Genomic DNA, 25116 nt, shown 5'->3' on the forward strand with positions numbered 1-25116 from the left:
AGGAAAGTGCAATGTCATTCTTTGTGGATGTCCTTAAGTGATTATGCCTATTACGAATGGTAAGATAGGAATGATCCAAATGGGGGTAATAGGTTTCATCTCGCAAACTTCTCTCGGCTTGTCGCCTGTTGATAATTGCTTGCTTGGAGAATATAACCTTTGATATTTAACAAAGCTGATGTTACCAGTGATAAGCACAGGCTTTATCTCCACAATTAGTCTATTATTCAGAAGTCTTGGTTGGATAGAAATGAGTGGGTGTGACTTTCCACTTGAAGGATATTGCGGAACAGATTGTAACTGAACACTAAGACTCTTTGACCGCATCTTTGTGTGCTGCTGATAACCGACCTGTGACTAGATAAAAGACGGGAACGTACCGTGTCTTGCTACAAGTTTGTACTAGAGTAGATTAGTTTAACTGGATAAATGTAACGGTGCAGGAAGTCTGTTACTTTTGAGTTTATATTGATCCACCTTGCCCGATAACGAGCAATAAGACTAACCTTGGTGTTCCATAAATAGATTTAATTTAATATTGTAATCCGACCGTGAGTAGACTATACCTCTAGCTTCACATAATACTCGCTAGGTGCATACCATAATTTACAGTAATTTTACACTTTAAAACAATGCCTATGTATTTAATAGTTTTAAAAATATATCAGTTAGCCATAGACCTAAGCTAATAAGACTTACATTTAATTCAAAGTGCTTTAGATAACTGCAGTTTTAAATTGTCCTATGGAAAAACACTGGCTTTCCCAAGGTTGCGGTGCATGGGTGACGTCAAAGGCGGGGAGCATGCGCCTGATGTTACAATATCCGGTACGGCTGCCACCTAGAGTAATAAACACGCAGTAATGGCTACATCATCATACCTCTACTCACTCACTCGATCCTTGCGGTTACCTTACGATGGTTTCGGGGTTCAACGTCCCCGCGGCCCGGTTGCTGAACTGGTCAACCAGGCTGTTAGACGCGGCTGCTCGTAGCCTGGCGTATGAATCACAGCCTGGTTGATCAGATTCTCACACTCGCTCATATTACAAGTATTATGTGAAATTATATTGTGCAAGAGTTCCACGCATGAAGTAAATTACTGTACAGAGAACGATGCGTTTGTGTTTAGTGGAAGCAAAATGACGTCAATGAAGCTGCCAAGCGATGTCTTGGTATTGAATTATTTTATTATTAGCATGGATGTGAGGCTTCCAGTCTAGGCTTTGTGGAGAACTAGCTAGATGGCGTGCTTGGGTCTCTTACACCCCCCCCCCCCTATTACCTATTTTTCATCTTCCTCCCACTCTCTCTCGCTCTTTATCTCCCATCTCGCACAATTTATTACAGAATAATAAATTACAGAAAATAAATTTGCTTAAACTACAGAAACAAAATTCAAGATTTAAGGGTAGCACTGGGGCCGACCCCCGACTGGCCTGACACTGCCATCCTACCTAAGTCTCGTCTTGAAGAGTTGAGTGTGGCTAGCCTCGAGCGTCTGATATCTGGTCGTCTACCTTGGACAGACAGATACATTATCTTGTATAGACATAAATATTCCAGTAGCATATGCCGTTGTATCCGAACGTAAAGGTCTAACTCTCCGGCTTGGCGCCTTCTTTTGGTAATTACCTAAAGGTCTAGCTCCTCTCACTAAAGGTCAGTGGTCGACAACTTATGCTTTTTTTCTCAATGTTAACATTGAGATTCATATTTAGCTGACTGATGAATATAAATTTAAATGCAACAACTAAAAGTCGATATTATTTTTCATCGGTATTTTCACAGGAAAACAGTTAGCCTACTAAGTTTTGTTTGGATATAATTTGATTGAAGACTTGAAGGGTAAGTGATTACCTTTGGCCGGCTGGCTACGTGAGAAACTCCAGGTCCCCAGTGGGCAGCGTCCCTCCCTGAAACAATGGTCTCGGTCAACCACTACATATATGTCCAGTCCTCCATCTCTACCTCTCACCTGTTTGTCTGTCTCTCACTCTCAACCCTTTTCTCACCCCGTCTCCTACTCTGCTGCTCCTCTCATCCCGTTTATCTGTTTCCACTCTTCCTCTCACCCCGTTTATCTGTTTCCACTCTTCCTCTCCCCGCTTTCACTCTCCCCCCCACTTTTACCCCACCCTCTCTATTTTCCACTAATCCCTTCGTCCCTCCCCGGCCTCTCTTCCCTCCCTCCCTCACTCGTGCCCGTCCCTCACACCTCTTCCTTTCCCATGCGGTCACAACTATAATGATTTACATACATTAGTTAAGAAAAAGGCTAAAGGAATCGATCCAAGGAACCCGACCATACCTCCACTCCTGCATATATGCTCTTAAATCCTTATATAGTTTGTCGTTTGTTTAATTCATTAATTAGATTTAGATTTTATATTCAGGTAAAGGTATATACATTAAGGTATATACATAATGTTGGATTTAAAGATAAGAGATAGTACATACAATACCTAAAGCCACTAGTACACACAGCGTTTCGGGCAATTATGTCAGTGTACCCATCGTGTGGGCGATGGTGGGAGAATAACGGAAGTATACCCTCCCTGTACCCACTGTTGGAGATAAGGGTTACAGAAGCACCCTGTACCCTCTGCTCGATAGCCGGGAATGGTCACAGACGTCGAGGTACTCGACTGTGGTACAGACAGCACCCAATGCCCATGCGCATCTGTTGAAGAGGGGGAGGGAGGAGGTGGATGCACAGGCCACATGGAGTTTCCTGTCGCCAAGGCCAAGTGATTGCGGCCGTCAGCCACATGTATCGGGTGCGTCACACACTCGGCAATACACTCCACAAAGTCCATGTTTATCTTAATGTAGTCTGAGATAAGTGAGGGGAGGGGGGTAGGTGGTTTGTGTTGGCCAGGGGGGGGGGGCGGGTAGAGGATACAGTTTCCACTGAAAATAACAAAATGTTAAGAGTCTAATCAATTTAAGAAACGGTTATATAACCTTTATTTACGGACCGACATTATCACACGATGCTGCTTTGTCTAGACAAGGGGACAAAGACCCTTTAGCTGCCCCCCCCCCCCTGATCTTCTAGACATAGGAGCGCGGATTCCTTACCCCCCCCCCCCCCCCCACTCCCTGGCCTTGACAAGGAGGCAAGGAACCCTAAGCTTTTCCCTCCCTCCCTCCCCCTGACCTATTAGACAAGAGAGCACGAACTCCCTTGCTCCTCCTCTGCCCGACCTTGTGAACTAGGGAGCAAGGACCCTGAGCCGTGCCGTCACCCTGGCAGGGTGTAGAGGAGCTACATGAGGTAGACCAGCTGACCTTCAGGCGGTGTTACCATAGTAACAGGGTGCTAGCTTCACCACCTCTCTCACAGTAACACATATTGGACTATATTTATCTGAGGGCCGCTAATACTAGCGACCATCGTATTTTATATTGTAATATTTTCGAGGAGGAAGGATCTTTGACAAGCTGCCGGCTTCCTGACCCCGCCGAGGTAACTTGAGAATGATGGTGGTAAATTCAGGTAAAATTAAAGCAGTGTGACTCATATATAGGTTCCTCTCTCTCAGCAGCGGAGAGGCTGAGATGTGGCGGGCGGCCCGGAGCTGGTGGTGGTGGTATTACCTCATGTATGTCTGCGTGATTGTATTACCTTCACCGCCTAGTGTATCTTCCCAGTCACCCCGGTAACTTCTCCATCTTGTACACCAGGCTTTCATGAGGAACTGTATCAAATTTAATTATTATTAAATGCTGCTACTGTTATCATGTGGTGATGTGCTGTCATAATACTGGTGGTGTAGTTGCTATGTGCGGTGGTGGTAAGATTACCGTTGGTGACGTTAGTGGTGGTGCGGTGTTGGGACAATCCTGTCAGGGCAGCAGCCTAACAATGGAGCCCTCAGACCCCCTACCCTCCAACGTCTAATCCCTGTTTGTACCCTAGTTCCCTACCCTGAACGCACCCGCACCTTGGTTCTGGCGTCGACTCTCCTAAGTGACAATTATCGGTCTCTTTACACCTCTTTTACTACTGATTCCCTTCCCCGTATTTTCAGCCACACTCAAACACAGCACGCACTCACTCACTCACACTGGGAGTGAATGCGCTCCAGGAAATGATAGACTTCTTTAACGAGTATAGTGTTCGGATGCAACCGGCCAGTTTGTCCCCCCTCCGGAGGGAGGGTAATAAAAGGCATAGGTCTATCCCTAGTTTAACCAAGGATATAGGCAGGCGCTTGAGCACGATGGCCTGGAAAACTACAGGAACAAAAGAACAGCGGAGAGTACAGTCGGAGGCTTCTATGCTACCCTTGTCATCTCAGAGTTAGAAGCTTCTATGCTCAGGGTGAGAAGTGAAGCATAAAAGCAGTTTTAAAATAACATTGCAGCTAGACCAAAGACCCGACTCAGATTAGTTCACAGTCCATTACGTGGAAAATAACAGTTAAGGAACAAGTGATGACACTAAGGATAAGTGAGGACTCATTCACTGAGAACGACAAAGAAGTGTGTGAGGATCCTAACAGGTGGCCATCACAATAGAGCAAACATAAGTTCCTGAGCTAAGGAGGATGAAACCAAACCAAACACTGCCAGATAACTAGAGACGAAGTAAAAAAAAAAAGGAGCCAAGCACAATTAAGATTGTTAGATATCACCATGGATACTAGGAGAAAGAGCAGAATTCATGTGCTGGCCACTCACTATGTTATAAAACAATTCACTGGAAATGGGAGAATTGCAAGTGAGGTGGAAGACATTGATATGCCAATTATACAAAAAGGGAAACATGAGGCATTAAACTACAGTTCAGTGTCCCTTACTTACATATCATTCAATATTAATTATTTATTTATATATATATACAAGAAGGTACATTGGGTTGTGAGGATACATAGCATAGTGTTTACATTCTTGTAAAGCCACTAGTACGCTCAGCGTTTCGGCTCGGATGGTAACATATATGGTACGGTAATATGGTGACATATAACACGAGAAAGAGGATAGTAGAACATCCGGATAGAATGGATTCTAACAACACCAGCACGGGTTTAGGGACCCCAGCCTCACGTACTAACTTGACAGAATTATATGATCGGGGAACTAGAACCAAGAGCCGTGGGTCATCCCCTGCTAATATAACTTTAAGTGAGTACTCCAGCCCTCTCTCTCTTTGTGTATATAAATATTTACGGTCTATAGCTAAATATTAGTGCCTGTTCTTCTTTGTATTGTCTGTGGTACGATAGTTTCCCAGCATGAAACTTGAAAACACACATCATGAATTTTGAAACCGCACGAAATTATAAGAACATAAGTGGGCACTCGTAAACAAATTCACTGATCATTCTCGTGTTCTTATTGGTTGTTGGTCTGGTTACCGCCCTCCCGTGCTGTCCCGTGATTGGTCCAAACTGACACACCCACAAGACCAATTACAGTTGTCATTACAATATTAATGTCCTCCATATGTGAAATGATTTAGAAAGAAATTACATTAAAAATTGGATATTTGATCAGTCGATACGTCCATATTTATTTTTGTTTGGTGTGGCGCAGTGTATAATGTATGACACACTCAATTAGTCTGGTTAAACATCTGCATGGTGGTCAGTAACTGAAGAGGTGAACGCACAGCCTCGCTCTATGCTGATTGGAGATTTGCTGACCGTAGTTGGTGTATACTGGTATACCAACCTACTCATGACGAGCTTCCCAGCCTTACAAGTGCGCTCACTCCGATCCTCCCTCACCCTGCTCCAGGGTCACCCTCCCTCACCATGCTCTAAGGTCACCCTCCCTCACCCTGCTCCAGGGTCATCGTCCTTGGCTGGTGTCTGGGTGACGGTGACGGAGCTGCAGGTGTGGCAGGGTGAGGAACTAGCAGGCCGGTTAAGATGAGGAAGCTGCAGGTGTGTTAGGGTGATGGAGGTGGAGGTGTGTCAGGGCAAAGAAGCTGCAAGTGTGATAGGGTGTGTAAACTTCAGGCGTTAGGGTGAGGGTGGAGCAAGTGAGGTATAGTGAGGATGCTACAGGGGTGTTAGGGTGATGTTGGTAGAGGTATGGTAGGGTGAGAAGGTTGGTGGTGTGTAGGGGTGATAACCCTGCAGATGTGTTAGGATGAGGGAGGTGCAGGCGCTTTAGGGTGAGTAGCAAGTGTGGTAAGATGAGGAAGCTCCAGGTGTTCCCACCAGCTGTGACACGCCCCACCAGCTGTGACACGCCCCACCAGCTGTGTCACGCCCCACCCAGCCACCAGCTGTGTCACGCCCCACCAGCTGTGTCACGCCCCACCAGCTGTGACACGCCCCACCCAGCCACCAGCTGTGTCACGGCCACCACCAGCTGGTGTGGCCGCATTCGGCTGTCGGGCTGAAAATCGATTTTGGCTAAATTCGCAGCAGACCTCACGTTCTGGCTCAGGAAATGTATATATTAATGTGATGGCACGCATAACGAAAGTGATAATTTCACACCCACACATGTACACTTGATCTATCTGTATATACAGCGTGTTCATGAAACTATTTTGAAATAATTCTAGAATAATAATGTCTCCCTCATGTCATTGCTGTGATATACTGCTCGACTTTCCGTTACCTATAACTAGGTTAAATACCGCTACGTCTGGCCAGGTATTGGATGGGTAACCTATAGGCAAATCAAATCAAATCAAATGTTTATTCAGGTAAAAGTACATACATAGAGGATTAGTTACAAAACATAATGTTGGATTTATAGATAGAGCTATATTACTATAGAGCTATTAAATAGCAATTAGGTGGCGTTTCCGTGCTGACATTGGTGTTATATGCCATCCTGACGTTGGTGTAATTATATAACCATCCGTACATTGACATGTAGCTGTCAATAATTTTCGGTCTCACTGACATGACCTTGACCCTTGGTGCCAGCGTGACCCTGGCACAGGGAGTGCCTGGCACCCTGGGTGACGGCGACGGTGAGGGAGGGGGAAGATGGCGGTGAGGGCGGGGAAAGATAGAGGTGAGGGTGGGAGAGAGAGAGAGAGAGAGGTGGAGGTGAGGAGGATCAATAAGAGGTTAGAGTCACTCTCCCTCACTCTCCCCACCATCAATAGTGAGGGGTCGGCGGCGGCCGCTCATTGGTCAGCAAGGGCGCCAGGCGGGATGCAACACGCGCGCTCATTGGTGGGATCGATCGCCCTGGCGAGTCCGCCCAGGGAGCTGTGTTCCTTGGTCGAGGTTAGCCTCGTCTCTTGCCGCTCCTTCATTTTGTATATTTGCCTATCGTTCTTTTGCGTTATCGCCGATATAGACTAGTGATAATGCGGCGTCAAGCGAACGGTTACGTGGAGAGGCGTGGAGGAGGTGGACGAGGAAGAGGAAACATTGGGCGAGGACGAGGGGGCCAGCGTGGCGGCGGTGGTCGCGGCGGCGGCGGCGTCCACAAGCCTCCACCTCTCATGTCGCGGCCCCTGCCTCCCCCACCAGGCATGAGAAGACCCCCTAACATGGGACCTCCCCGGGGGCCCATGGGACCACCACCTCCCATGGGCATGGGACCGCCCCCGGGCCGCATGGGTCCCCCAGGTCCTGGCCGCAGACCCAATCACATGGGCCCTCCAGGGCGGATGGTGGGCCTCCCCATGGGGGGTCCCGGACGACTAGGACCCCTGGGCCCAGGCCGACTAGGACCTCCTGGCCCTGGACCCATTGGACTAGGAAGAGGCATGGGGCCGCCCCCTCCCCGGCTGGGCATGGGTCCCAGAGGCAGGGGAGGCATGCAGGGCATGTTGCCCCCGCCGCCCATGGGGCCGCCCTTCAGGCCTCCGGGTCCGGGCATGATGGGGCCTCCCAGGCCGCCCATGAGGGGTCGTGGGCGGGGCCGGGGCATGAACAGAGGCATGACTCGTGGCATCGCTCGGGGCATGACGCAGGGGCGAGGTGTGGCCAGGGGGCGTGGCGGCGGCATTGCCATGATTAAAAGCAAAGACAAGCAGGTATATCAACTCTTATCTTTAACACTTGTTTTTGGCTGGTGAAGTGTGATGCTTGTTCCTTGTATTGGTGCCTTTGATAATTGTTCCTTGTATTGGTGCCTTTGATAATTGTTCCTTGTATTGGTGCCTTTGATAATTGTTCCTTGTATTGGTGCCTTTGATAATTGTTCCTTGTATTGGTGCCTTTGATAATTGTTCCTTGTATTGGTGCCTTTGATAATTGTTCCTTGCACCATTAGAGGCGTAGTTGATACCCCTTGGTAGCTTAAACCATTTGGGTCATGGTTTGCTAATACCATTATTTTGCACTTCTAGTTTGTCCAAGGTTAGGTAATAAAATGGGTGTAATGGGAAAGTTTCCTAGTATGACAATTGAGTTGGTTGTGGTTGCCAGTGCTATTAATGAGAGCTCTCATCCAGTACACCTGATTTCCTGAGCAAACTGAAGCTATTCATTTGGTCCAGAGCTGCACACTGATCTTGGTTGCTCTCACAAAACTTATTATAGTAATGCTTTTATCTGCAGAATACTTGGTAAACATGTTAGATTTTGGCCAATTGATGTAATCTATATATATAGCTTTTCTAGTATAATGATAGTTTTCATTCATATTACTGCATATTTTATACAAGAACTAGAACAACAAAAGATCATTAGTTTTAAACTATACTTTGTTATGAAGTAAATTATGCATCATTATGCAAATGATGTAAGTATAGTTTTGAAAAGAAGTACTTGTCTGATCTACAGTATTTTTAAATGGTTCACTAAATTACAGAATTTGGCAAGTAACATTATTATTATTATTACTCATTGTTGAGGGACAGGCAGCTACTTTGTTCATGTGTGTGTGATATATAATATACAGTATATAATATAATAAATAAATAGGCTTATATCAAGCCCCCTCTCCTCCCTGGGTTGGACTACTGGCCCTCTCCAGGATGCAACCTCACAATAAGCTAACTCCTGGGTACCTATTTACTGCTAGGTGAACATTAGGCGAAGGAAACATGCCCAACTATTTTTGCCCTGCCTGGGATTCGAACCCGGAATTCCCGATTGTAAGTAAAAAATGAATCTAACGGGAATGCTCAATTTAAGAAGAATTAATTAACTTCTTAAACTAGCTTTGTATAATTTGTTTTAAAGCTGTGGTATAATTTTGTCTTTTCTCAAGTTTGGTGACTAGACTATACAGTATAGAATAAGTTATATTAATGAATTGTAGAGTGAGAATGATTAATCAAATATCAAAAAGACCTCCAAATGAAACTTAATATTGCCTTGGCTTTCTTTATAGTCTGAGTGTACTGCTTGCTTCGCATTAACATTAATTATCATGCTGACCATGAAACATCACTCTCAGATTTTAATTTTTAGCAATTTTAAATATTAAGCTTCATAAATAATCTGCTTATTACAATAGTAAATTCTTGCATAATAAAAATATTTGGAACAGAAGCGGTGGATGTTTTGTTTAAGATACATGGCTAGCGGGGTTAACGGTTACAGCAAGCTAACAAAAATGCTCGGTAAGAATTATCAAAGTCTAATACTGTAATAATAATAAATAAATACATTTTTATTCAGGTACATGAATGAATGATTTTGAATGTACATACATTCAAGATGAGTTATAAACAGAATGTTTGATTTCTAGCTAGAGCTGGTATATACTATGCCTAAAGTCACTAATACACATGTGGCAAGATGTGGGAAAACCACTGAGACTGAAATTTAAAACTAATTGAGATCTAAAGCATGAATTGAATTGAAAAAGGGAAAAAAAGATTGATGGTGCATGTTTGATACTGTACTGTACAGAACACCAAAAAGAAACCTAATCATTTTATATACTGTATCAAGAACAAGTAAAACTAAACTGTGTAATTACCTAAGTGTAATTACACTTAGGTAATTACACAGTTTAGTTTGTGTGTGTGTGTGTGTGTCTTAGTGTTTTTAATTTGGAAGTTAAATAGTTTGCTAAGCAGTGATGGTGTAATATTATCCTTCCTTTTCTTTGTATTTAGCTTGATTTCAGTGTGTTGCTGAAGGTGCACTTTGTGGTGTTGAAGATACTTTTGTTAATCAATAATTGTTAAACTAAAATGTAAATACTATAGTGCATGGAAGAATGAAATTACATTCAATGTTAATGTCTCACATTTTGTAGATACAGTGGTACAGTATTACTGTACAGTATGGTCTGTTGCTATAGCTATGCATTAGGGATAAAGCGTTAATTCTTGTTGATATAATAGAATTTGTTTATGCAGATGAAGATCACTATGCAAAGCATATTTTAAATTTAATGCTAACTGGTGTCTTACTTACTCCAGGGAGAAATGAACAAACCATGGGTAACAGAGGGAATGAAAAACGAAATTATGAAGAAGCATAAGTTACACCAGAAGGCCAAAAAGACAAAAAGTAAAGCAGACTGGGATGAATTTAAGGAACAGCGTAATAAGGTGACGACCATGCTGCGGGAAGCCAAGCTGGAATACATAGGAGCACATCCGGAAGAGGTAGGTAGCATTTTGGGTCAATGATCCTGGAACCTCTGGAATAAGTCTAGGGAAGGCATGGTGTGGTGGACCCAACATTAAGATAATTTCTGTGGGAATCATTTGAAGTCCAGTAGAGCAATGGTATGTTGTAAAAAAAATTTTTAACACTTTCGCATTCTACCATATAAATGTGGCATCCCTGCTGATTTTACTCAATTTTCATTATGCGTTATTGAGCCACTCGATCCAAAATTTAAAAAACTTTTCATTAATCATTATTTATGCATCATGATGAAACCTGAGCAACTGACATTGGTTATCCAATTTTTTATGTCTGCTCATGACTAGTCATTGACATTTTATGTCAAAGTCAATGGTTTAAGCATACTGTATATACAATACTATAAATACTTTTATATGGCAAAATTTAGTAACGTGCAAGCTTTTTATACAGACTAATGCTATTTGATATCTGCATAGGTGCACAACCAGTTAAAGGAAGAGGGGAAGCTAGGTACAGCTATCTTGAGGTTATCTTGAGAGGATTTTGGGGCTTAGCGTCCCCCTGGCCCAGTCCTCGACCAGGCCTCCTTTTTGTTACACACCCATAGGAAACAGCCCGTAGCAGCTGTCGAACTCCCAGGTACCTATTTACTGCTAGGTAAAAGGGGCATCAGGGTGAAAGAAACTCTGCCCGTTTGTTTCTGCTTCCACCAGGGATTGAACCCGGAACCCCAGGACTACGAATCTGAAGCGCTGTCCATTCGGCTGTCAGGCCCCTTCAGCTGGAGGTGTTTCATTCAACCCACCATACCAACACTGCTAAACATAAGTTTTTGCTGATATTTTATCAATTCCTGCATTAATGTACATTCTATTTCTCCCATCTTTTGTGTTAATTAGGATAGAAAAGCATAGATATGTTTGTTTGGTCCAGAAAGTGATAAACATTACTGTATATATCTATCAGAAGTTGTGATATACACTCCATAACTTATGATGCACATTTACTGTTATTTTTATCTGCTGGAATTGGTAAAGATGGACAGATGCTGTTTAATATTGATAAGTGTAGCATTTAAACAGAATTGTAATTGTTACCAGGTATCGGCTGAACAATGCTGGAAAAGTCTTGGTTATCTTAACCTTTAAAGTGCTGCTATTGTGATTCTTTTGTCCCCATGGCAATGTTATCATCATATGTTGATTTGAGTTAATATTACTTATTTTTAAACAAATTATGTTAATGTGGTTATAATACAACTATATGGATGTATTGTATTGTAACGGAGGTGACAAAGACCCATAACAAAATTGTCGTTTGCAATTGCTTACTATGCAATGAGGATATCGTTTACTAGTGGCTTGCAGTTATCAAATCACAATTTGGTGTTTCCTGCATGTGTTTGAATTCATTTCTGGATGGCAATACATAGCAGCAAAGGAGTAACTTGCAAGATGCTTCCTTTGAACTCTTGCTGGAGCAGGCTTACATATGTTTTTGTGTGTTACATTCTAGGCCTCTATACAGTACTGTTACTTTTTGTAAATTGTATTTAAATAAATTCCGTTGATCCACACATTGCGTAAACTAAAATGAAACGGTGAACATATGAACCATCTAATCTTGAATATCACAGCCCCCTCATTTACATGGCTTGTCGACAAATTTACATTGCTGTGAATCCATGGACCCAATACCCACAGAACCAAAAAATTGATTTATTGGTCAGCTTGATCTTTTTCAGTAAGGTGTTCTCGCTGGTCCGGGGCTGGCTAAGTGTGCTTTCCCACTTTCTCATATGGGTGTCTTTTTGCTGCTACTGGATCCATGTGGTGTGTGATCTGATTTCCATTTGATGGAAGGTGTCATCTTTTTTCTTTACTGGGAGGGGGTGGATTTGTTGCTGTGGCGCCGTTTGTGGCAATGCTCCTTTCAGCTGCATTGACCCTTGGCTGGGGCTCTTGTGTCCAACTCTTCCTGTTCTGGTCAGTTTCCATGGCGTCCTTGCTAGAGGTGTTCGTCCTTTACTGTGTTGGGGGATTATGAAGTTTTTGTGCATCTGTTTCCCTCAGGGCCTTGCAGTCTGGCTTTCAGATTGCACCCTTGTTTCTGTGCCTCTTCCATGGAAGGGACTCTGTTCATTTACTTTGTCTCTGAGGGCGGGTCTTTGAAGGCAGCCCCTCCACCTCTGGCCTCTCAAGCCAGAGCCTAGTTTCTTTGGCTTTGCAGGCCAGGGCCATTCCTCTGGTCATGAATGAACCTGTTTGCTTCCACAGAGTCCTGTAGTTACGTTGTTTAGGCTTGAACTCACTCTTTGACTTTAGCATGAACCCTTTTTTGAACCCTGGACCTTCCGGCCCACTCGTTGCAGTGGCCTTGCGGCTCTAGTTTCATGTGTAGTCTTTCGGCTATTTTTTCCCTCGTGTTGTGCCTTACGGCATTTGTGAGAAATTCAATTATACTTCGGATATATGCAGCATTTGATCATTCCCCACGATGCGACCCACAACAGTTGACTAACACCCAGGTTCCTAATCACTGCTGAACAGAGGTGAACAGAGGCAATGGATGTAAGGAGACTTGCCCATACGTCTCGCCCTGCCTGTAGCTTCCAGCCTGTGATGTGGTTTCTGGTTCATGTGGTGTATGCAAAAAGCTCATTTTTCCTTGCCAAGATGGGGAGGGGGTGGAGGGGGATGGCTGGCTGGCTTAACTTTTCCTTTTTTTTCCCAGTCCGGCTGCTTACTCTCGTGTTAGATAGGGTTCCTTAGCAGGCCACATTTGCGTGCTTACATGTTGCTGGATCTGCTGTAGTTGCTGTTTGTTTTTTCTACCCTTTCCATTCTCAAGGTTCAATTTATCTCTCTCTCTCTCCAGTGATGTACTGTCAGTTTTATTCCTTATAACAGACAGGGAGACCCCATTACACACATGGGTCTCAAACTCATCATTGATACCCCCCAAAGAGCAGTGGGGGTAGGACAAAAATTTTCTCCATACTCGTCTCACGACCTGCTGTTCCATATCTTGTAGGCTTTCCAGCCTTCAGCACAGCTGTAGAATGTAGACAACCACCAACAAGCATATAATATACTGGGGTACTTGTGACTGCACTCAGTGATGCCCTTTGAATTTGCACCTGAACTCAAAGGGATTCAAATTTAACCTCTGTATCTTAAGAGAGGCTATACTGACTTACCTTGTTATCTTGAGATGATTTCCGGGCTTAGTGTCCCAGTGGCCCGGTCCTTGACTAAGCCTCCACCCCCATGAAGCAGCCCGTAGCAGCTGTCAAACTCCCAGGTACCTATTTATTGCTAGGTAACAGGGGCATCTGGGTGAAAGAAACTTTTTGCCCATTTGTCTCCACCTCCACCGGGGATCGAACCTCAGGTCTACGAATCCGAAGTGTTATCCACTCAGCTGTCAGGCGCCCAAATTTGGTTAATTTGTGGTTAAATTTGCACAAGAAAATGTGCACCATCGCCAGAATGCGAAAGTGTTATGGGGGATATTAAGGGTGAATTTAAAAAAACGCACAGGAATTCTGCTACAGTATATTGTCTGATGTCAATGTTTCTCAAGATTTGTTGGGAAGGACAACTGTATATATTGTGCAGTAGTTGTGTCTTGACATGATTATACAGTTACATCTTAAGGGTTCCCACCATCCTTCTCCTATGACTTGGTCATCGTTGGGGTGGAGGAGAAGCAGCGAGACAACTTGTATATGAGGTGATGTTGTCACTGATCATTAAAATAGCTATCATTAGCCGATTAATAATTGTCACTTAGACCACACATGACATCTTCTCTCCTAAAGTTTCCTGCCACTTGGAAAGTTTTCTTTGAACTATTGAGAACATCACCTTGTGAGCTGATTTGTGGGAACCGATTTGTGGGATTGTCAGATTATAAGTTTTGCCTGAACCACTGATGCATGAGCTGAATTGCTCTTTGTCATTTGGGTTTAATGATTTACTTTAATTTAAATGAAGTTAATTGTTCTTAAAAGTGCCTTAAATTTATAGGCTTTTTCTAAATCAAAAGTAATTCATTATTAGTCTTCAAATCTTCAGCCACGTTATTGTGACTCATCGTCTGCATAATTCATTATTAGTACAAAGACTTCAGATTCTCAGCATGAAGCTGTATTGCTTAACTCACGTGTTGTAATCTCAGTTTGCTTTAAAGACAAAATTTTTGTGGTTGTGTTGGTTGTGATGTAAGTGGTCCCTCATGCTGCTCTTTTGGTAGTGGACCAGGCCCAGGCCCAACCACGCCATATTAACATTATATTTCACACAATTTACAGGATGTGGATAAAATATTGGCGGAAGCAGCCATGCAAGGCAACATTAAAGATGAGGAAAATAAAGGGGAGGCGTCAGCCACTAGTGAAGCTAATGCGGACAGTTCGGACGCCCCCGAGGGGGATGGGGCAAAACCCCAATCCATGGACCAGGCAGAGGAGAACGGGGAGGATTTAGTGGATCAGAAAGAGTTAAACACCGATGTACCAATGGCTCCCCTTGCCCCAGAAATAGTGGGGGACATAAAATCGGAGAGCAAAGGGGAGAGCCAAGTGGATGTTAAAGCACCTGGTCAATAGGCTCTGAGCCGTGACCTTCACCCACCCTGCCACTTTGTGCTGCTATCATAGTAGCTAAAAACTACTTTATATTCAATCTGTATTTTTGAAATAGTGTTATACTCCATACTTTTTAGACTTAGAAAGTAAATGTTTTTAAGAAAAAAAAGTTTAAAAAATCAGTCTTGCTCTAAATTTCTATTTATATGACTGTGTTCACAAATAATGAATTTATTTTAAATGTCCAGATAAAGTCATTCATTTTTAACTTAAGGTTATGAGATCTTGTATCAATATCTCTTATATGATTAGTGAATTTTTTGTGCAATTGAGACCATTGGCTCATCATAAATATGTTTTCAAGTAGGTTAAGGAAATAAATTTATAGTAAATGACATGGGTGTTTAAATACAAAAGAAAACAGTAGCATGCTTATGGCAGTACATGCCTCTCAGTGGCTCAGTTTTCACACCTTTTAAAAGGTTGCATGACAAGTTGAAAACACATAATATAGATCACAAGATCCTATGAATTGTAATTAGTAAAATCTTTCGTTCATGCAACCTTAGTGGCGACTACTTCACATTGTCTAATGGAAGAGAACTTGTGTCACGAGGCAAGTGTCACACACAACCCGCACAAGTGGACCTTCCAACTCATCCCAGCTCACGATGAACTTGTCTCTACCCAGCCTATGCTTTGTCTCCCGTCTCCCTGTGGTTCTAGACTTGTGGCCATTGCTTAGGGTGATGTCAGGTCCTGGATCACATGTTCCTCTGGATGACATATCCTCTCCTCTCTGGACTAAGGCATTGTCAAATCCCCGGGGCTGATACACTTGACTCATCTTGCAGGCTACGGCATCAGTGTTCCAGCTCATTTCTCACCTTATTATTTCCATCACTTTTATTTTTGTTATTTTAGTTAATTTTCAATTCAATTAGTAAGCACTGGTTTACAAAACCATGTCACCTATGTGCTGTAATTAATTTTTAATTCTTAAATTAATTTTATGTATCAGTTTAGTGCAAAAGTGCACAAATATTCAAGAATGTAACCTCCCTCACTAGAATATTGTGCACACGGTGACATGGGTTGATCACTATCATATAGTGGCATAACAAAAATATGCCCCCAAAACTATCAAGAATCTTAGCTGCCGGAATCAGCATCGGTCTGTGGCTCAGCAGGTAAAGTTACCCATCAGCTCTTGGCTGACTTGTTTCACCAGCTTTATGCTGATCATGTTGTTCTCAGTACAGTACAGTCTTGTGTGTTATCTCTTGTTAAAAGTTAACCAAGTAAAAATTTAATATTGCTCAAGAGTAACAGTGCTCTGTGTACAAAATTTAATGTGCTATAAATCGATTTTCATAATTAATTGTCTTGCAAAGCCGTGACAAAATTGCTCAGTAGACATAGCCTAGCCAGTGTGGAATGTTAGAGTATTTGTATGGTAAGTTGGTTGTGGAGCTATTGCCAAAACTGTTTAATAATACCTAGTGTTATCTCTACAGTGATCCACGTGTGGCACTAGCATCATCTGCTGGGTGGTAAACCATCTAGACGTTCCAGACGAGAAGAGGGACCTCGACTTCCGAACCTCCTTAGTGGACTCGGCTGCTGGCTTCAAACATTGTCATCAGCTACAGCAAGAGACAATACAGTAGTTAAGGGATGGGTCAGAGCATCTATCAGCAGCTTAAAGCCTTTTAGCTAAAAGGGAAGCTCGGAAGACAGTATGGAAGGGGACTGTCCTGCATGTATTTCAGCATGCCATAAGAATGCAGTATGTACAATATTTTGTTTTTCCATAATTTTAAATTTTACTTTGTTTAATACCAATTTGTCAGGGCATTCATACAGTGTTTTCAATAGCTATATTTATTTAAATTTCAATGATAAGTGTTTATGAACCAATAAATTAGAGCACATCTAAAGGATAAAATATATATTTTGAACTGTTGCTGGTCTTCATAATAGGTTGTAATGCTGATAATAGGGCAGGGTTTTAAGATGACATTGGTCATATTAATTGGAGCAACAAGGTGACTGGAACCAGCGATGAGGGTACTCCCAGCTATGTATCCTATCCCTGTAAGGGGAGTACCCTCATCGCTGGTTCCAGTCAACTCGTTGCTCTAATTGATTACTCATCGGTACATTATGTTAGTGCGATTGCTTCGTGTATTTAGTACACTATGGTAAAAAATCAATGAAATTTGAAGAGATAGTCGACATGTGCTACGGCAGTTGTGTATTGCGTGTGCCAAAGGTTTAAAATTGTGGTGTGCATTATTACTTGACTGTTAAAGGTACATGATATATCTAGTATTTAAGAAATGCTGTTTGTATGGAAAATAAAAAATAAATGTTTGGGAGGACAGAGCATTAAATGAAAATGGGGAAATAGATGAAAGAAATATTGTCAGATTATAATGATAGTCATTAAAGAAAGAGTACTGCATAGTGAAACCCTATTTAGCTTTATTAATAGCTGCACTAACTGATTAGGGTTAACTGATACTGCACCATCAGTATCAGTTTGACATAAAACTGTGTCAAGAACAGGAAAGAATAATTTGAGTACTGACCAGTCCTGTTAAAAGAAGTAATTTAATAGATATTGAAGGCTCCATATATGTCATTGATTTTGCAGGTATTTGAAAATGTGTGCCTATTACAGTATACTGTAAAGCACTAAAACATAAATGTGTGCCTATTATACAAGACTGAAATAAAAGTAGTTTCAGTACTGTGTACAGTATAGTAGGAATTTTGCTAGAACCAGCAAACCTTTATCACCCATCAGTTGAAATTGGGACCTTGGCAACTGAGAAATATAGTACGGTATATAATTGGCAATTTTAGTACGGTATATAATTGTTAGTGTATAATATTTATGTTTTAATCATCTGGTAAATATACCATAAATATTAGCATCAGCTGGCAACTCTTGGGACACAAACTATCTCTTATGATATTTCTGAGCATTTTTCTACTGCTCCCCGGGGTATATACAGTGAGCAACTGTTCAATAACGAGGATTAATTTCAGTCAGGAATTAATGCTTGGCACTAGTGCCACAGTGACTGTAGCATAACTGCAGGGTCAGACAAAGAGATTCACTGAAGAAGAAATGAATCCTGCCAAGATTAGTTGCTGATGACTTCGAGGGAAGGAGGAGGAGGAGAGTAAAAGGGGAATGTTGGTTGGTGCACATGACGAGTGAGCACGAAGTGCATGGGGGGTATGGTTAGGGGAGAAGACTGGGTGGAAGTGGTTTGTAGGGAGGGGGGGGGGGATGTATTTGTATGTACAGTACTGTATATGGCAGTTCACGCAAGCACTGTACACCTGCTGTTGTGGATGTGACTTAACTGCTGGGATGTGGTAATGCTTGTTTTTAACAGTGATGTTACTTGATATGTAGTAGTGTGAATTATATATAATGAATGAACAAGTGATATCTTTCATTTTAATTATCTATTGCTAACTTTCACCATTTTACACCATTTTTCTCTGGGCTGATGGCTCTCCATCCCATGATTGTGGGCTAACATGGTTATGATGAATTAAATTGGCTCATTGGTTTCAGTCTCGAGTTCATGGGCAGTAGTTTTTGGCTTTCCTGGTACAAGCTTTGTTACTAGGAAAATGATGGTCAAGTCTGAATCACGCCCTCGATTTTTCCTTGTCCGGGAGTAGGCTGTCAGGGCTCATCTTTACAATTGATGTTCATATTTCAGGCTTTTTCTGTCTTCCCTGACTGGTTAGGGATATTTTTGTTTTAAACAACCACAGTATATTTTCCATGGTTTATTAGTGCAGGGTGCCTGCTATTTGTAATTTTGGATTATATGGATTGTTACATTGGCAAGCACACTTATATCAAATTTCAAAATATTTGGATGAATTTTGGAATTATGGGGCTAGAATTAATTAAGGTGCACATTATCATACAAGCTGACCAAACCACACTAGAAAGTGAAGAGACGACGACGTTTTGGTCCGTCCTGGACCATTCTCGGGTCACAATCGACTTGAGAATGGTCCAGGACGGACCGAAACCTTGTCGTCCCTTCACTTTCTAGTGTGGTTTGGTCAACATATTTCAGTCACGTTATTGTGACTCCTTGTCTACATTATCATAGTGTGTAATATGCACTAATCATCGGGTCTGCTGTTGATGGGTCTAATTGCGCAGGTTTTACAGTCATGTCTATGCAAATTGAGGACCACCTATAGTGGTTTCTCAAGTGATACACATACCCACTGTAAGATCTTTGGCCTTGTTTTTTCCCAATTAAGATGAAGTTAGGTAATTACCTTGCATTACAAAAATTGAGTGAGTGCTACATCCTATTTCCTTTTCTCTCTCGTGTTCATGTGCCATTGGCAACATAATTTGCAATTTGTTCATGAACCATATTTAATGTCATAATTGTTTGTATTTTTACAGATGACTGTGGATCACGGCCAGAAGATGACGGTATCAGCAGGATAAGTTTTTCCTTGTACTGTAGTTTGAAATACAATAAACAAATTTTATATCCCTTTGTATTTTATTATTACTAAATAATACCTAGTTAACAATTAAAATAATAAACTGCTGTTGGGTATGACAAGTACCGAAAGGTTACGACAAGTACCCAAAGGGTACTTGTCGAAACAGGTGTTACAAGACTGCTAAGATCAGTATTGCAATCCCCTCTAAAAGTCTCTATTCATGCATGTACAGTACTTTGACCAATGCCCATGTTTTAAGTGCAGTGTTTCATACTTCGCATTCATTTGTATTGTTACCTCTGGAAAGTTCAGATTTTGTAAGTCCCAAACCTGTAAAGTGAAAGTTTCTCCTTTTTTTTACCCATTTCATGTTCCAAAACTTTTTCCTTTTAACATTTTCACCAACATTAACTCTACTGTTCTTTGTATACATAAGTTGAAACCTGCTGGAGCTTGTATATCCATTATAATAATTGATAAAACCTTTGTGCCACCTTTTCCCAGATACAAGTAGTTTTAATACAGAACTTGAGCATTTCAAATCATATAAAATTGCATCATTTCATGAATGTTTGTTACTGTAGCCATTTCTTGAAGTGCCATCATGGTTCTGGAGTCTCTAATCTGGTTGTGATGCATTTTCAACATTAGTTTTATCTCGGTTGTTTTATGCAGTACAGTACCTGCTAAGATAAAGTTTTGCATAGTTCCCAGTTATACTGGTGTCACCTCATGGCCTAGTAGACTACTGCTTAGAAAATCACTCATACCTACTTCAAGAAGTACACCAACCAGGCTATGGTGAGTATGTGGGCCTGCTGTTTGGACCAAGCTCTCACAAGTCAAGCCTGGCCCCAGGCCGGACAAGAACTCGGAACCCCATCTAGGTACATACCCATTCTGTTTTTCCAAAGGCATTTGAAATTGGGTAAGAGGAGGCATTGACGATGATTTCTATTAACGTGCAATTAGGAAAAATATTGACAGGATAAAGGACTAAAGCTCCAGGATAGCATTTAGTCTAAAAATGGCAAAGTAGTTAACTGATAAAGTTTTTGCTACTAAAGCTCCTATTCAGAAAACCCTGTGGCACAAACTAAGTGTCCAAAGACTGGTAATATATGAACTTTACTTGTACCTCCAAGAAAGGCAGAAGCAGCAGAAACCTACAGACCAATCAGCCTAACCTCATATACCTGCAAGCTGAAGGAGGAGAAAAGGAAAACGAAATTATTCATCATCTCGCAACACAATCTTGTAAATGTATCATAACTAGGTTTTGTCAACAATAAATCCTGCCCAGCAAAGCTACTCAAATTTCTGGAAACAATAACTAGCTAGTACTGTACACACACCGAAGATTCCCAATCAACATAGTATAAATTTACTTGTACAAGGCTATTGATATGTACCACATGAAAGACTTCCCCCAAAGCTACCCATAGATCCATTGGTAAAAAAAAAATACTGTAATGAAATAGATGAAATAGGAAAGCTTTCATAAATGGAATAATTTCAGACAAGGAACATTGTGCAGAGCACCAAAAGAATCCAGTAAAGAGGGCAACCATTTGCAGTGAGGCACTGGGAAGCATGTCTAAGAAAACACAGCAGAATACACTTCTAGAAGAGCAGGTGCTGGCCCTAGTGAGAAGAATGGCCTCTGCCAGCTCTTTTCTCTAATGTGTGTTGTGGGTGCCAGATAACACTGGATAACTGAAGAGTGGGCTCGACTGTAATACTGTATACAGTACATCAATGATATCACAAACCAGATCATTGTAAAAATAAGACCTTACATGTATGACAACAATAAACATCAGTTACCAAAGAATGCACAGCCTTGCAATATTGAAAAAGAAATGTGAGGTCAATCACAGAAAGCTTCAGGAAAAGTCAACAAAATTCTAGGAATAAACAGCTGTTCTATAGTATAGGTGCCAAAAAAATATATTGATAAATGTGACTGCATTGAACATACAAACATTTAGAAGCATTTCAATATTGCTTATTTATTTTTCAACAAAAAATAAAAATGTGCACAAGAGTATATAGCCATAAAAAAAAAAAAAAAAAAAAAAAATCATATTTTTTTCCAATAGATAATTTGCAAAGCAGAGAAATGCACACGGTTAAAGTAATTATCGTCTTGAGCGGTGTTCATCATTGATACATCAGGTTAGGTACAATTAACTCTCTTTAGCATACACACACAGTATATTTAAGCAAAATAACGAAGTACAGTATATCCATATGCCTTTATCAGATTATAATATGATCCTTATGGTCTGAGTAATGAGATTAATACGTAGTGAGAAAATAACTGCCAAATATTTCACAAAATACATTACAATAAATTTACATAAAAGAAACATTTTGGTCATCTGCATCATACATAGCAAACACATCACCAAGCATTTCAGCAGGAACCTCTGATTTTCTCAGTTGTAGTGAGTAACAAGCTTCTTCCACCTTGTGCAAACTAGATCTGAACACCATCATTTTGTGGTAAAGTTCTTTGGCTGGAATATAACCTAAAGATAAGAACCCTCCATGCATTTTTTTTAGGACATTACAGATTTTAAAACACATTTCAAAGTCCCCTGTACTAACACACTTGATACAGAAACGCATAAGTTCCCCCGTGAGGTCGGCAATACCAAGTATGTATTCCTTGGCTTGGACGAGAACACTGATGGGTATTATGTCGGTCTCATTTTCTTGACTACCGAAAGTCAATCGTTGCTGAACGTCGTTGTGGCTGATGATGGTTTCGGTGAGCAAGAAGAAGTGGAATGACAAAGCTTCTATGTACTCTTGGATGCCTAAAATATAGATGAAATATTATTAGAATATTGTAATACTGTACTACTGCTTGGCTTAGACTCTGTAATAAGTATCTCTGGGAGTTTGTATTAACTACTGTACTGATGTGATTTAGACCTGACCAAATGTAAACTTTCAGCAAAAATATTTGCACAACCTGCATCAATAAATTATTTTAAGAGAAAACTCTATACCAAATGTTGAAGAAATGTGTATTTATTTCATTCAAAATTATCTATTACCAGAAATTTTAACGAATTATTTCCCAGTTTGCTAACTGTAGGTAATGCATGCAGGCGACTGTAAACTTTTACCCCGTCCACTAGACGAGTGTAAGGTGTCTGATGGGCAAATTATAATTTAATGTAATTGGCTCGACAAACTTTCACTCAGTGTTACTGCCTCTTGAGGTCATGGTGATGATAGTTTGACAAACTTTGAAAGATACTGTTGGTTTATTTATGTTAGCAAATTATGTAACTAGCTCATTAGTGCTGTAACATTCATAGCTAAACAAATTTTGGGGATCAGTTCTTGTACTATTATGTGCCTCTAACCTTTTTCCATTACTACAGTACTCACAAGATGGTATGGAGTGCATAATAAGTTAACAAAACTAATAGTAACGAATGATACACAATATCAGAGACAAGATTCTGATTTGCAGAATTAGGAAATGTGCATGACAGATTCTATACTTTTACACCAAAATTAAATATTCATGGAGGGGGTGGTATTCAACATGATACAGTATGGTAAAGTATGAAATACTGTATTTGAAAATCATATAAATTAAATATACAGTACTGTATAAAGATTGCAAGTTTAAAAGAGTAATATAAAGTTAACAATAAGAAAAATAAAATACCTGAGTGATCCCCCCCTTCCTCACCCCCATCCATTTATCCTCCCCCTCTCCAACCACTTGAGCTGGACGGTAGAGTGACGGTCTTGCTTCATGCAGGTCGGCGTTCAATCCCCGACCGTCCAAGTGGTTGGGTACCATTCCTTCCTCCCCGTGCTATCCCAAATCCTAATCCTGACCCCTTCCAAGTGCTATATAGTTGTAATAGTTTGGCACTTTTCCCCTTGATAACTCCCTCCCTCATCCCCCCCCTCTGTCTTTATATACATATTGCAAGATTCAAAACGAATCCAGAAATGTAAAATATATCAAGCCTGCCCTAATTCCTTTGTTTGAAACATAAGAAATGTTTTCCTATTTACTGTATATTACTGTACTATAATTATTGTACGTAGTAATTTTTAATGTAGAACACATTCTCTATTTCATTTACTGTACTGTATGTGATGGGGAAATAGTTGGAGTACTCTGGCATTGTGCAGTATCATGTATAAATGTGTTTCATTGAGACAGTTATGAAAAATAACCCAACTCTGGAATACTGTACCTGTGATACACATCCGTATTTTGCACATACAGTACTGTACTGTATAACATTAAGTTTGATCGACATGAATCTGCTCTACATAAGGTAACTCATGGGACTACTGTCCTTCATTACATGACAATACAGTATATGAAGAGGAGGTTTTCAAGTTCATTAGAACAAGTACCATAGAAGAAATAAAAGAAGACTAAGAGAGAGATGTAACTTTGCAGGTGATCAATGATTCAAAATTTCAAGTGAATCAATGGAACTGATTAAACAAATAGCATTTGAAATTCTATGGAAAAGAGGGAAAAGGTGAATAAAGTAAAGCACTGGATATCTGGTTGTCAGACCTGAGGTGTAAGCATTGACGAACTGATGGGGATCTTCATCTCTAAGTTCCATTGCAATATGTTTCAACAGCGCCTGTTCAACATCTCGCAGATCATTGGCAGCAGACGTAAGCACATGTTCCTTTTCGTCATCCCCTAATCTGAAAATACAGATAAAGGTAATTTTTTTAATACAAGAATTACAGTAATGTATTTAAATTTTACAATGTACTACTCCAAAACTATATGAATTGTTCTTATTAAAAAGTTTAGAGAATTAAAAAAAAAAAGAGTTCAATACTGGATATAAATACAGCATGTGTGAGAAATATAATGAGATGGTGTTGATATGAAGAATACTGTATATGTAAGAGGCAAATAGAAAACTCCTTATAAAAAGTTAATGATAGGTAGGGATATGATAGACCATGAAAGACATGAAGCAGTGGACAAGTTGACAAGAGTTTATTGTCTGTACCTTTCTTCATGGACAAGCATGTTATAGTAATATCTTGAATGACATACAGTCATCAATGATAATGTCGTACACTAATACAATATACTATGTTAATTTTGGGTATACTTACGTGTTAAAATGCAAGAAATAGGGCAAATAATTCCATCTAGTGAGCAGAAGTCCAGTTATTTATATGACTTCCCCACAACACTATTCTTAAGTGACAGTATAATCATCATGATCATTAGCTCTTGTGAAAAGATATACCTTCAATTGGGACTTAAAACGGAACAGACTCTCAAGTCTTAACAAACAGGCAACTGGCTAATATCTTGAGCATATCTTGAGATGATTTCGGGGCTTTTAGTGTCCCCGCGGCCCGGTCCTCGACCAGGCCTCCACCCCCAGGAAGCAGCCCGTGACAGCTGACTTAACTCCCAGGTACCTATTTACTGCTAGGTAACAGGGGCATTCAGGGTGAAAGAAACTTTGCCCATTTGTTTCTGCCTCGTGCGGGAAT

At 40.9% G+C, this 25116-nt stretch overlaps 2 protein-coding genes across 7 annotated transcripts in view; one reads left to right on the forward strand and one right to left on the reverse strand.

Moving 5' to 3' along the window:
- The first annotated feature begins 911 nt into the window (after window positions 1–911).
- On the forward strand, window positions 912–19634 carry LOC123763001 (DNA-binding protein K10). The gene is made up of 5 exons (XM_045749904.2): window positions 912–7966; window positions 10313–10501; window positions 14803–16268; window positions 16596–16867; window positions 19541–19634. Exons 1-3 carry the CDS (start codon window positions 7292–7294, stop codon window positions 15097–15099), a joined length of 1161 nt encoding a protein of 386 aa, XP_045605860.2. The 5' UTR covers window positions 912–7291; the 3' UTR covers window positions 15100–16268; window positions 16596–16867; window positions 19541–19634.
- A 2151-nt stretch (window positions 19635–21785) lies between these two features.
- Window positions 21786–25116, reverse strand: part of Trax (Translin associated factor X) — a 6489-nt gene continuing 3158 nt past the window's right edge. For all 6 annotated transcript variants that reach the window (XM_045749909.1, XM_045749910.2, XM_045749913.2 and 3 more), the window contains exons 3-4: window positions 24161–24300; window positions 21786–22412 (exon numbers count right to left, since the gene is read on the reverse strand). In XM_045749909.1, coding sequence (XP_045605865.1) covers window positions 21946–22412; window positions 24161–24300 — 607 coding nt within the window. In that variant the 3' untranslated portion in view covers window positions 21786–21945. The remainder of the gene's footprint in view (window positions 22413–24160; window positions 24301–25116) is intronic.

The sequence above is a fragment of the Procambarus clarkii genome, chromosome 47 (assembly GCF_040958095.1).
Source record: "Procambarus clarkii isolate CNS0578487 chromosome 47, FALCON_Pclarkii_2.0, whole genome shotgun sequence".
In the NCBI taxonomy this organism is placed as follows: domain Eukaryota; kingdom Metazoa; phylum Arthropoda; class Malacostraca; order Decapoda; family Cambaridae; genus Procambarus; species Procambarus clarkii.